This window comes from Cucurbita moschata, unplaced genomic scaffold (assembly GCF_002738365.1).
Source record: "Cucurbita moschata cultivar Rifu unplaced genomic scaffold, Cmos_1.0 Cmo_Scf00016, whole genome shotgun sequence".
Lineage (NCBI taxonomy): Eukaryota > Viridiplantae > Streptophyta > Magnoliopsida > Cucurbitales > Cucurbitaceae > Cucurbita > Cucurbita moschata.
Window position 1 is genome coordinate 4,121,513 of NW_019268532.1, and position 14,897 is coordinate 4,136,409.

Sequence of the window (14,897 nt, forward strand, 5' to 3'; positions counted from 1 at the left end):
GCACTATTGTTTATTTTAATTTCGATTTAAATCTAACTGTATTTTTATCTTTTATTTTATTTTTCTTTTGGTCTTTTTTGGTCTATTTAGTCATAGTCTAAGATTCAAACCTTTGAAAGTCAATTCGGTAACAAATATATATTTTGAAATTTGTTTAGTTTGACTTTGTGTTCCAATATTTTAAAGTGGGACCTCAAAAACAACCTTGGTCTAACCAATTCTACAAAGAAGAAACCGACACTGATTGATCGTACAAACACATGATGGATAACCTCGATCTACTATGATGACTCACATATGAGCAACAACAGAATCAAACGTCAGGGTACATCGACGACCAACGAACATTACTCGCAAAAAAAAAAGCAACAAAGAACGAAAGAGATCGAAAGTAAAAAAAAAAAAAAACGGGAGATAGAAGCTAAACTCGAGGTTTTTGCACCCAAAATGATATAGGAAGAGGTGGCTCCATATGTTGGTTGTGGCTTGACCAAGACGCACAAAAGTGGGGATTATGAGTCACATGGAGAGCCGAAATAAAAGACCATTTAGCTTTCATTCTATGTTCCCTCCATCCCCCCATGTGTTTCATCTCCTCTTCCATGACACCTTCACATGTTCACTATACGACCCGCTCTCATCCATCTCTTTCACGGTTCCCCCTTAGGCCCCTCCTCCCCGTGTCCCCTTCTCGTCGTGCATTATACTTTCAGACTCATTTCATCTTAGTCAGCATACGTTGCATAATATCTTAAAACGTGTCATTATCATTAGCTTGAAGTTATTTTACCGAACGATAACTAAGAAGAATGAGTCTAATGAATATAGTCTACATGAGGCATGTGCTACCCAGATGGAAACAATAAATGTACATGTCATATCATATAGTTGACACACCTCACTTATCATATAATATAATATATATATATATATATATATAATATGAATTTGAAACATATCATATGGTTGAGAGGCCCATAATAATTAGAATGTTTGATATATAATTCAAGTATGAGAATATATAGTTCAATGAATGTCACACAAACATGTCCAACATCAAATTTTGTCATTATTGATACTCACCAAAATATGCATAAACATGCTTTAGAGGACACAACCATAGGAGTGCCTCCCAAAGTGCTTTTTCCTCTAAATTATTCTTTTTTTAAAACTACATCAATGAAATCACTACTAATTCAAATATATTTATTAACGCTCGGTAACATCATATGACCTATTTATATTGTTAATTTTTTATCATATTTACTTATTATAAGTACCGTTCTTACGTCGGGTGCCGTAAGGGCCTTCATTCTTTATAGGGTAAGGTAGCGCCTTCAGGGGTTAGTGACTAAAGTCTCTCCGATGGTACGTTGAAGATTCTTACAACTATTTTTTTCCGGTAAAAACTATGAATTTGGTCTCCCAACTTAAAAACAATTAAAATTTAATTTTTATAATTTTGAAACTATAAAGGAATTTACTTCGGAGACCCTCCGACTGCCCTTTAGTTCTCTAGTTAGTCTGGCTAGAAGAATAGAAAGAATTTGATCTCAACTTTTTTGATTAGGTGACCACCCGAGGTTTAGTTCGTTAGAATTTATCTTTATATTTAACTTTTAAGTATTACCCATGGTAAAAGAATTTCTTATTTAGAACCCAATAATTATGTAATTTTTTAGGGTATTTTTGTTGAGACATCTATAATTTGATGAGGAATATTATAAAATAAATAATTGAAGCATTTTAGAAAACAGAAAAGAATGGGAAATATTGATAAAATGATAGAATTGATGAAACAATTATGGGAGTCCACATGGAAGATGCTCACCTTCTTCTCTTGTCTTTATCTGCTACAGATTCTATTTCTATGTTCAATAAACTAATAAATTTAATTATATCAATAATAATTTTATTATTAATTTTACAATAATTGTAAATTAGATTCCATTTTAGAAACATAATCCAGCTGGAAAATGAAAAATGTCCAATGATTTAGGAAGCTGTTTGATGAATAATTTAATTGAAATATTAAAAAAAAAAAATTCTTCAAAATAAGCTCTTATTTATTAAAATCGGGAACGAGTGAAATGAAGCCTTAAACCCGAGATAAGACATAACAATATTTCTAAATAAATCCTTAGATATTAGGTAACTTCTCTTATTCAATGAGATTACACAAATATTATTTTAACTTAAAGGTTAGGAATTACACAAATTACACAAATACTCATTAAATCAAGGTCATTCTTTTCGCGCTTTTCCTCAAACCGAGGAATAATCCATTCCTATCTCGGATACTAACTCATGAAGTATTGAGTTGTGAAGTCCTATACATGTTAGTTGAAGTTGTTACGACACAAAACTAATGTATATTATGCCCTTTTCGAATCAAATTTCCTCTTTGGTAAACATAAACAAACACGGTGCACCCAAACATATAGAGTATGAAACCATTTGATGTTCGAAGATGAGAATGAAATTAGTTGACGACTTCTGTTAGGTTTAAATTTTTTAGGACAACATACCGAATCAAAAATCATGGCATTGCCTAGAGATTAAAATTATCTATTGAGATAAGATTTGATTAACAATCTCTAACATATCAATTTAAAATATTTTGATTGTGAATCTAAATTGAGAGCTAATAGGGGTCATGAACACAAGCACATAATGTAATATTTAAGAATTTGCAATTCTTTCCCTAATAGGGTTCATGAACAAACCAGTTTGTCTTAAGCTGTTGCCTTTTTCTATGTAGGGCAGCAAAGAAGCATGGCTGAACTTTTTCCACCTGATCCGGGACAATTTCGTGAAAAAAAATTATTTTGAAATATTTTTCCCTAAATAAATTATCAATATAGGGGAGAGAGCCGTTAAACGAACACGACTCTCTACAATGGTATGATATTGTCCACTTTGAGAATAAGCTCTCATGACTTTGCTTTGGGCTTCAAACCTCATACAATGGAGAGAGTATTCTTTGATAATAAACCCATGATCATTCGCTAAATTAGCCGATGTGGGACTTCCATCATCCAACACCTCCCCTCGAACACAGCACGTCTCTCCTTAATCGAGGCTTAACTCCATTTTTTTCTTTTTGGAGTCCTTTGTTCGACATTACCATCTATTGGCACGACTAAGTTTAGGGCATGACTCTAATATCATGTTAGACGAATACGACTCTCTGCAATGGTATGATATTGTCCCCTTTGAGAATAAGCTCTCATGGCTTTGCTTTAAGCATCCCCAAAAGGCCTCATACCAATAGAGAGTATTCTTTGATTATAAACCCATGATCATTCTCTAAATTGGCCGGTGGGACTTTCATCATCAACCTTTTAACAGGTACACAGTGAAGCCACAGATGCAGCATAGCATAGCATAGGGGAGATTCAAAAAGCTTATTAAAAAATGTCACACTACAACTTATCTACATGCTTTGTGATCAAGCATTTCTACAATGCCTTCAGCCAATGCATCAACAAATGGTTATTTACTAAAGAAGTCGATGAACTACGCACATGAAACTATAGATACTGTTGTCACCAACAACTATCATAGGGGAAAAGATGAAGTTCATTCATTCAAGAAATGTTGCGTAGCTCTTTAAGTACATATACTTTCAGCATTGACAACACAAATGACATTCATGAACACGTTGAAAACCTACGAATGTCTTCTTCTATTTGTGTTTATTGCAATGATATCCCACCTAATTGATAACTGTCTATATACGCCATACACGAAAACCTACGGATGGCTACAAATGTTTCAACATCATTAATTTTCACTACCGAAAGATGTTTCGATCTGAGCGATAGGACTAAAGCATCACATGATGAATGGTCTTAAAAGATTAGTTCATCCTAAATTGACCACCAAGCACACAGAAATTGTTCAGGATACAAAACTAAAGTGGTTTTTTTAGATAACAAACTAAGGATGAAGATTTGAACAACAACCTCAAAGAAAGAAATACTTGGAGAAAAAATCATTCACAAAAACTAAAGTGATTCACCCAGAGCAACTCTAAACTAGTTTCAGATACTATTGCAACCTGAAAAATATGATATCACCTACTTCATAATATTAATAAAATACAAGAAACCTCAATTCCAATATGGAAAAATAGCAATAAATAGGCTAGTTGAACAGTCCAGCCAAAAAGACCGTAATTCTCCTACCGCATTCCATTATCAGAACAATTGAGATTGATCTGGAAACAGATCAAAGAGGCAGAAGCTGCTCAAAGACAATAATGGCCTAATCAATAGAATTAAGACAGATACCGAGTCTACTAAACGCATGCTAGATATAAGCAGCAACTAACCACTTCGCCCTGCATTCCATGTCTAAACAGGGATGCAACAAAAGCATGACAAAATTAGTATTAGCCCGTCACTTTCCCACTGGTCTATCTACCAAAGAAGAGAAAGAACTTGATTTTGGATTTTAAACACGAAATCATTATCCAGACTCTCATTTGGCCAACAAGGATAACTTAACTCCTTACCGCAGAACAATAGTTTAGGCAGTACACTTCAGACTACGTTCACGTCTCCATGAATCACCCAATTTCATGTGTACAATATGATAGACTCCAATAATAAGCCCAAAAACTGTCCTTTACTTTGATCCTGGTGCTGACATGGAGGTGAGTAAGGAAGCCATGATAAATACATGTTAGATAACCCACGGAAAGACCACATCAGGAGCCATACCATGGGCGTCTCCTATTTGTGACCATCATCTAAATAACTCTGGGAAAGACCACATTATGAATCTTGCAAAAATGTCAGATTCTAAAAACTCGATATGAGCTGCCCGTCCAATAATGGTGTTCAAATTCTTGCCATAAGCAGAGGTGTCAAAGTTCACATCACAACGCATGAACACTCTTTGTTCAGAGGAAAGGGCCCGAATTTGGTCCAGACAATCATTCAGCATATCAAGGAATAACTTTCCTTTTCTTGAGTTGTCCATTGAAGCTGCCTGGCATGTTTCAATCCGGGCAGAATGATAAGGGACATAGCCATCCTGCAATTATGCAATGAATCAATACACACAACCAAAGGAGCCAATACAGAACCCTACTACAGAAGTCTGAGTTCAACCCATTATCTACAAATCTAGCAGAACAATAATAAATTCGAATAGTTGTTTTTGTGGGAAGCCATTCGATCGCCCAAAGGCAAAGAGATGCACAAAAGGTGTTGACTGAAGATAGACATTTAAATAAATAATTAAATCTTCATTTGGACCTTTTCAGCTTTTATCCAATTTAAGGCCGTGTACTTCCAAAATGTTTGTTTTGGTTTATATATTGCTAGAATGTGACCATTTTATTAGTAAAAAATTCTAACACAAATCTATATACAATGAAAAACTTTAATACAAATACGACAGTAATTAAAAATGTTGATGCAAGGTTGAGCTTAAATAAGATGAATGTGAAAATAAAGAGACCAAAATGGTTACTTTTAACAACTATAGACCAAAATAGACATTATGAAAATATAGTGATAATTGGACAAAGGCTTGAAAGTACTATGTTTTGGAATAACAAGTACATGGACTAAAATAGATTAAATCCTAAACCAATTAATTCTCTATAGCAATAGTTTATTTATGCGGCATTAATTGTTCAAAGAGGTACATGTGTCTGTCTTTCATAATACAGAAAAGCTAACTATATCCCTAGATACTAGAAAACAATAAATCTGAATAAATCCCTAGATACTAAGTAATAATAAATCTAAATAAATCCCAAAACATTAGGTAGGGAGATCTACTACTTCTCTTATTTAATGGGATTACACAAATATCTTCTAATTTAAGGCTATGAATTACACAAATATTCTTCAAATCAAGGTTATTCCTTCTACACACCCCTGAGGAATAGATATCTTTCATTCCCAACTTGGATACTAATTCATTGAACTGTGAAGTCCTCTTGTTAGTATATCTGCTAGTTGAAGTTGTGAGGGCAAAATACTAATGCATACTATCCTTTTCTCTAATTTCTTCTTAATACAATGTAGATCAATTCAATAGGTTTTGTTCTATCATGCTGGATAGGATTATATGTGGTATTGATAGTTCATTTGTTGTCGCATAACTACTTTATTGGACCTTCAACCTTAATCTATAAGTCATCAAAGATTATCTTCTAACTCTATCGGACTTTCTCCCTTTATCTGTGTTAGTATATCTGCTAGTTGAACGTGCAAAGGCACAAAACTAATGCATACTACCCTCTTTAATTTCTCCACGACAAAATGTTGATTAATTTCAATAGGTTTTGTCCAATCAGTGCAATGTAAATATTTGATTTGTTATTGCAGAAAAACTTTAATAAGTTCCTTTCCAATAACGTAATACTCTATGCGCTGCATGAATGTGAGGCTCCCGCAGATGATGAATAAATTGGCTAATTACACTAACCAAGTAAGATCTATCAGGTCGAGTGTGAACTAGATATATAAGCCTCCTTGCTAGCCTTTGGTACATTACATTTCTCTGTTCACCCCCCAGTTCTTTTGACAATCCCAATTTTTTATGTGGATCCATTGGCCTTGTTGCAAGTTTACATCCACTCATTCCTATTTCCATCAGGAAATTCATCACATATTTCTATTGTGATATGAAATTACTCTAAGCTTAGAAAGAAATTACTCTAAGCTTAGTATGCTACTTCAATAAGGTGAACTACTACTTCAGCCTTCCAAGTTCTTTGATTTCAAATTCTTTCATCAATTTTCTTCTAAGGTAAAAGAATAGTTTTTCTTCTTCATTATCTACAATGAATATGATGTACACTAGAAACATTGTAACTTCCCATCATTCTGAATACTAGATAAAGAGAGTGTAATCTCCTTGACTTTACTTATACCCCCATCGTTCATAACCTTTGAAAATCTTCCAAATCACGTCTTTGCGATTGTTTTAGTCCATACATGATCTTTCTCAATTTGTATACTTGAGCTTTCAAATCCAGGAGGAATGCTTATATAGATTTCCTCATTTAGATCATTATGAATAAATGCACCATTCACATCATACTGTGATCGCTGCCAATTTAAGTTGGTAGCCCAGGGTAACGATCTTCTTACGATGTTCATCCTCACAACTAGTGCAAATGTCCGTTTTACCAAAAGTTTGAGTGTATCTCTTAGCTATTAACCTTGCTTTATATCTTTCCAACGTTTCATCAGCCCTGTACTTCAATGTAAAAAACCACCTACAACCAACAATAGTCTTTTCTTTTGGCCTAATCACTACTTCCTACGCGTTATTCTTTCCACAGCTTCCTACGTGTAATTCTCTTCTAGAGCATACGCTTCTTCTCTAATAGCATCCTGTCATTCTCTTTTGGATAAAGCTTCAGGAAGTGTGTGAAGTATAAAAGTTGAATTAGACTCGGTAAACTTTGGTATGATGGAGATAGTCTTTCAAGAGAGATATAGTTTGATAGTGGGCTATAAAGGGTTGTTTGTTTTGTGCATTCTCTAGTGGGTTTTCGAAGAGCTATAGGTTCATCATCTATTGGCACCTATGTTACATCCTCCTTTTGAGTTGAGTTTGGATGTTTGGACTTTCATCAATTATGAAATGAGTTTCCTTCTAGCATATATAAGGACAACGGAATTGATGGAGGTGGAATGGATGGTTTAATCAGTGACTAGAAATAGAGGTGGTTAATGGTTTAGTCAACGACTCTGCTGTAGTAGAATTGGAACCATGATTGGAATGGAAAGTAGGGTTGGACCCAATTGTTGGTGCTATATTTCGTGCGTCCAAGCGTTCAACGGTTTCCCAAGGACTCTCTACAATCACCTACGTTCTCCCCTAAATAGAGACCTAAGAGAAGAACGATTTATGCACAGTGAATGTCACATCAATTGAGATGTAAGACTTCTTAGATCGAGAGCTATAACATTTGTACCCCCTTTGTAGTCGAAAACTACCCTAAAAAAACACAATTTATTGCTCTCGGTTCGAGTTCGCCTCTAGTGTTGTGCATCCAAATTATGTAGGATGTGAGGTCATTAGACATCCGAAAGTGAGGACGAAAATTATTTAGTACTAACATTGGGCTTAAATTATTCAAGACACAAGATGAAAACAATTAATTATGAGAGTTGCAGTAAGATCTCTCTCTCTCCCCATAAATCGTTGGCATGTTTTTTGTGGATAAACAAGGCTCAAGTAGTGCTTAAAAGGTGTCCATTTCTCCTCTCGACCACTCCTAAGGCATAATAATACACGAAGAATCCTTGATAATTCCTTGAGATCGAAAGTATGGGGATAAGGTTTGATTGAAGTAATCTCTAGCAAGGTCTGTTCAAAATGTTTTGATTTTGATACCAACTACCACGGTAAACCCTGTCTCTCAAATCTTGTGACCCATGTGATAAGCAAACCCCGTCTCCGAAAACTCTTGTGGGAACTCAAGGCTACCTTGGCCGAGCAGCTTCACTTCAATGTTGTGAAGAAGCTTCAAGCTCTAATCATTGACGGTGACACCACAAATGAAGGACGTATGGTGGAAAGTACTCTAGCTTGTTGGACTAGACTCAATCGGGGAGGCATCAAAGTGAAGAGTAAAACTCACTTCTGTTTTTGATTGCTCAAGGATGAAGGTGGTCGCTAGTGAAGTCCATAGTCTTTTTATAATAAAGAAAAACTAAAACCTCTAGAGAATAGGTAACAACAAAGAAATAAAAATTGACTAACTAGTTCCCTTACTGAATGGAATGGGATTACAAGGCTATTTCTTCAACACATGCACTTCCATATTTTATATGGATCATGTCATCCTACTAGACACACTACCCGTAACAACAAATAAACAGCTTACCTACCAAAGGTAAAATGAATCAGCACATCAACATAAAAATTATGTGATAGGAGCCTATGAAATAGAAGATACGTGCCAGTTAAATTTTTGAACAACTCATTTATGTTCAATAGATACTATCAGGACATACAGTTCCAATTTTTATATGGATCGTGTCACCCTGCTCGACACACTACTTTTAACAACAAATAAACAGATTACCTACAAGAGGGAAATTGACTCATAGCACATCAACATAAAAAATACGTAAAGGAACCTCTGAAATAGAAGATACCTGCGGTGACGAAAACAAGATTATGTTCTTGAAATTGTTCAACGTCTTTTGCTGAAAAAAAATAATAATGAAATTAGTATACACAGTATCAATAGATGCCTGGAACTTCTCATCAGACTGACTATAAATAGTAGAAGCAATTTCATTTAAATTCATAATATCATCATTATCTATGTATGTTATTCACAGGCATGCAAGTACATTACACCGTTTCTTATTTCATACTCAACCAGAAGTCCGTAGTTCAACAATGTTCGAACCTACCATTTTGAAGATTAGAAACACTGACAAGCATTAAATATCCGCCTGTCCTAGCAGATAAAGTTCAAAGCAACACAGAAATCGGAAGTTCCAAGCTTTTTAATATAGCAAGAATAAAAATCCAAAAATAACAGAAAAATGAAACTTAACCCAAGCAATTACCTTTTTTGATAATACAAAATAACAAAGAGGGGGGAGACCCCGATCAAATGGAGTTTTTCTTGCCAATTTGGTATAAGAGATGAAAAGCTAAAATAACCATATCAACCAACATACTACCAAAAGAGTATTCCTTACCTTTGAAGACATTTTGGTTCCTTTCACTTCATATACTCCAAAAGGAGGCTCGAACAAAAATCATACAAAGCAATTTCCTTTTCCCTTTTGGAATGGGCAACCCGCAAGTGTAGAAGATAAAAAGACGAAAGAATCCTTTGGGAGGGCAGTAGACTAACCAAAGGAAAAACAATTTGAAAATTGACCATACAATAGCAAGTTAAAAGACTAAAATACCAGTATCTTGTCATGATCTGAGACTATGGAGTTGGGAACCCCGTGTAATCTAACCACATCTTTAGTAAATACTTCAGCCACTGCAGAAGTGGCCAAAGGATGGTCCAACATGAAGAAATGGGTGTATTTTGTCAATGAGTCCAACACCTGATTCTGGGGAGAACATAGAGTCTTCCAGAGTAATTTCAAATATGGAAGGCTTGGAATAATCAAACGGGCAACTGAACTTTGTATATGTTTCATTGATACACCTCGCAATCTGCCACAAATTCCTTGACTGATTCTATCCTTCCCAACAAATATCAGCAACCAGTCTTTTGAACATTTTTAACTCTCCTGTGGACTCCTATCACTCCATGGTATTCTCTCAATAGTTAGATGACCACTGAAGATTTTGGAGGTACCAGCAACCTTTATTTGATCCTTAGTTGTTCATTACTACAGTGAATTACCATCCTTTCTTTGATCAATTTATACTTGAAAAAAGGTGCCACCTCTGAGTCCTACCATCCTCAAGACGAACATGAGTATTGAAGATATTAGTGAAGAGTCTTGCTCTTCCCTATTGATTCCCAAAGTCAAGCAAACGAATTTTCAGCATTTAATTCTCATTCAAAGCAAATTATGTGATATATCTTCAGCTTATTCAGATGTATTTGGTCAAAAGGAGTTCTCCAGCCTGCCAAAGACCTTTCTGTTCCTCAATCTACCTCTCCCTTATGTGTGAATGTGTCGGATGGTGAATCTTATGACAGTTTGAGTAGCGCTGAGTCAGATTTAAAGCCTATGAATAATGACTCAGATGATTTTCTTGAGAGGACTTGTGCAGATGAATTGGGTGTGCATTTTCAGGATTATTACAAAGAGTAATGATCTTCCTCAAGATTTGATCATATCAATTCTATTTCAGAAGTTTTACCTTCTTCTAATGTTGCACCAGCCAAGTTCTAATCTCCTGTTGAAGTTTGTGGCCTTCAAATTTGGGAAATACCCACTCTAAATTTAAAAGGAATTTAAGTTGTCCTTGTTATGTCATCTTGCTACATGGTAGAGACCACGGGATTGTTCCAGAAGATTAGCCTTGAAGAAATTTATTAATCATCATAGCCTAAATTTGCAGAATTTTACTAGAGTAATTGAAGAGTTAGACAGTATGGAATTGCCTTTATCCATCATGGTCCAGTATGGGGGATGATTCTTCGAAGTCCTTGATAGATATATATTTTCTCTAAATATTGGGATGTATTGTTTGATAATTCAAGGTTGTCCAACAAGCTCACTCATTTTCAAACACTTTACTTTTTGAAGCTGGAAGTTCTGTTTCGGGGCAATCTCCTTTTTGGTTTTAGAACTCTTGGTTGAATAATTCAGATTGGGGTAAGATAATGAACAATCCTTAGCTCGTCATATGGGGATATGTGATAGCCTCCAAACTTAGAAATCTGAAAGTGGCTATAAAAGAATGATTTATTGATTTTGAAACTAGAAGGAAGAGTTAGGAGAAGAGTTTGCTACCAAAAAATCGCTACTAATGATGCTAAAGCAGACACAATCCTTTTTAGCTCCTCGGAACTTGGCATTCACTATTCAGTCAAAGGTGAATTATTGGAGCTACAGCTGACAGAAGGAACCTAGATCCAGAAAAGTAAATGACAATGGCTCGAAGCAGGAGATGAAAATATTTTCTTTGGGTGTGTTTATTCGATGAAGTGTTGGTTCAAGTACAATTCCATTTTCAACTTTCAGTACGTGCTTTCCAATGTCTTATAGGAAAACGTTCTCCAACTTACTATTAGTCCTGCATTAGCTTGGAGACCTAGACTTCTTTGGATTAATGGGATCAAAGCTTTATTATCGGAGTTGGGGACGGAAAGAAACAAGAGAATTTTTTAAGACAAGTTTCTTTCTAAGTCTGATCATTTCGAATCAGCATATCAATGAGGCTTTATTTTTGTACTCTTTTTTATTCTCATAACTTGTAATTGTTTCTCAGTTTCTTTTATCTCGGGTTCTTTTCTTTACACTCCATAATGAAGTTTGTATCTTTTAAGCATTAGTCTTGTTTTATTTTTTGAATGAAAAGTTTTATTTTTGGATAAAAAAATAGATGCATGAATAAAGAAAAAATAACAGCCTCATACTTCCAAGAGAGCAAGTAGGAGAGAGAAAATGTTTAGAAAAATCAGTACCTTGCACAGTCTGTAGAAGAACGTATTTTGTAGATCTGGATCATCCGTAAAAGTCAGCTGATGAATACACTGTGTTCCCTTGAGCTTCTTCAAAAGCCACAGGCCAGAGTTAAACAACGAGTTTGAACTGTAAAGATAACCCAAGTGTGGACCAGATATTGAAACATAAGTATAGAGATGACGATGATAGGGCTCCATGATACTTTCTGCAAATTGCAAACAACAAAATATAAATATTATCAATTTTAACTATCATTAGAAATATATAACATACAATAAATTTAAATCATTAAGAAAGAATGTTACCACCTACCTGCTAACGCTGTTCTTATAATGACATTTCCAATGGAGTGTCCCACAAAACTAATCTTAATATCCTGTAAACTCCCATATCTTGAAGCTTTGTCCATTTTCTTTTTAACAAAAGAAATCACCTCTTGTGCCAACCTCAGTCCCATTTCTCTGAAGTCACCAGAAGTTTTCTCTTCATTTACTTCGGACATAAGAAATTCAATTTTGGGATCTATTAAGAGCCATTGATTCCGAACAAGTCGTAGATCAAGATGGTGCCCCTACAGATTCACCAATTAATCGAGTAAAGACAACATGCTAATCTATACTCAAAATATATAATGCAAAGGAAAGAAGGGCCATTAAGCAATAAACTCCAGGAATAGAGGCTTCCTTGGATCAAGCTTAGCTTACAAAAATTATTTATGATACATATTTCATCATTGAATGAGGAAAAAAAACCTATGCTATATATAAGATATTATCAAATGATGATGTAATCAAGAAATGAAGTGTTATCTTATGAAGACTTGATTATGTTAACCTACCCTAAGAAATTAAACATTTATGTGAACAAAAAATAGTAATTCAACTGCAAAGCACTCAAAATCAAGCCCTATATAAGCCCAAACCTAAATATGAAAATACCCTAACCTAGGCAAAAACCAAACACTTAAAAATTTGCCCCAACTCAACAATAAGACGATCAAACCCAACTTGAAGATATGTAATACAACAAGAAACGAAAATAGGTACTCATAAAAATAACTCTATTGACCACAAAACTTAACTAATTGAGGGTACTTAACCCACTAATCAAGTTTAAGTTTCCCTAAATAAATTTTAAAACTTAATGTTACAATTGACTTCCTGAGCCAAGTATGCAGCAACTATTAAGAAAATTAAGATCAATTTTCAAATAGTTATAAAACAATTACAAAATGTCTTCTGGTAATATCACCTTTTAGGAACCTTCAAAACATAATATAATACAAGGTGACAAGCCAACACAAACTACGCAAAGATAGAACACAAATCATTGTTGATGCAAAATTCCAAATCGGTAACAGTCTCTTGCATTAGAAATTATAAAAACTTCATCAAACTATTAAGGATTGAGGACACTGGTTAGAGGTGAGAGAATAAAACAAAGGTGTGTTCAATAAAATTATAAATCTGAAGAACAATACTTGCCTGAAACCCATGCACAAAGACAACAATCTTCAAAATGCGACCACTCCTTTCTGGCATAGAACCAGACAGATTGTCTACGGCTACAGAGCTTGGCCCACTGTCCTTCCCAATAGCATCAATCATGTCAAAATGCCGCAAGTATGAATTTTCACTAATTGAACGTCGAGGAGCATTCATGACACGCTCAATGATTACAATAGGGATTCGTGAAGGATCTCTGAATATATGCAGATCTTGGATGCATCTATTATTTATCTGCAATTTAGCACTAACTCATTCACAAAATTGTCCAATTTGAGGGCATAAAAGAAATAAAGCATCTAATGTCAAAACTAAAACCCACCCTCATTTGTAAAATACTCCGACGATGAAGCTCAGCTCTCATGGCTGCAGTCTGGGCAGGCTGAAATGTATTAAGAAAAGCCAATAATGATCCATGAAAAGTTTACTTGTGTTTCAAGAAAGAAAAGAATAAAAGAAATAAAAGCAGTCGAGAATGGGAGGTAAAAGAAGGTTCAAATGAAATGAAAGCTTTCTGCATAGTAAATTATTGTCAACCTCCGGTGCAGAATGATTATGAAAGGGTTCAGCAAAATAACTACTCACATCATCTGACAACTTCCACAGACTAGAAACTCTTTTATGAACAGCACTTCTCCGGATGGCAAGGTTTGGAGGTTCCTCACTTCCACTATTAATGTAGTGATGAGGCATCTCAACTTTAGAGTAAACCATCCATATTGACCATTCAGCTCTCCTATCCTTTGCCCATCCCTCCCGTAGATGTTCTATTATCTTTGTTTTGTTAGCCCTGTGATACATTAATACCAATGATTCGATGTAGAAACATACGTATGTCAAAACCACATGTCAGAGTGAGGAGAGAAAAACTATGTGACAGGATTTACATATACTGTACACGTTTGCCAAACTACAACTTCCCTTTAGTGATACAAGTGTCAGTGGCTGGATTATTTCAAGTGTCTTGCATTTCAAATCACGGTCAGAGTAACCCTAAAACACAAATACAAACCCAAATACAGGTCTACTTTAGATATTCCCGGAGATGGGTGGGAGGATCCTCTGCTGCAAACTATTTGAAGTGGATAAGTTACCCTTATGTCTTTATTTTTATATGAAAACTTCCACTGCTATAATAATAAAAATAAGCCTGGAACTAAAGCTAGAGGAAATTATAAGACTTTCTTTTTCTTTTCTTTTTTTTTTTTTTTCTTTCTTTCTTTTTTTTTTTTTTTTTTTTTTTTTTTTTTTTTTTTTTTTTTTTTTTTTTTTTTTTTTTTTTTTTTTT

The 14,897-nt window shown here is 34.7% G+C and overlaps 1 protein-coding gene across 4 annotated transcripts in view; it reads right to left on the reverse strand.

The window, feature by feature from the left end:
* Window positions 1-4,031: 4,031 nt before the first annotated feature.
* The window catches only part of LOC111454207 (protein FAM135B-like), a 20,342-nt gene continuing 9,476 nt past the window's right edge, over window positions 4,032-14,897 (reverse strand). For all 4 annotated transcript variants that reach the window (XM_023095587.1, XM_023095586.1, XM_023095585.1 and 1 more), the window contains 7 exons: window positions 14,195-14,399; window positions 13,932-13,991; window positions 13,589-13,843; window positions 12,417-12,675; window positions 12,104-12,309; window positions 9,141-9,191; window positions 4,032-5,043 (listed from right to left, as the gene is read on the reverse strand). In XM_023095587.1, the coding sequence (XP_022951355.1) occupies window positions 4,753-5,043; window positions 9,141-9,191; window positions 12,104-12,309; window positions 12,417-12,675; window positions 13,589-13,843; window positions 13,932-13,991; window positions 14,195-14,399 (1,327 nt within the window). In that variant the 3' untranslated portion in view covers window positions 4,032-4,752. The remainder of the gene's footprint in view (window positions 5,044-9,140; window positions 9,192-12,103; window positions 12,310-12,416; window positions 12,676-13,588; window positions 13,844-13,931; window positions 13,992-14,194; window positions 14,400-14,897) is intronic.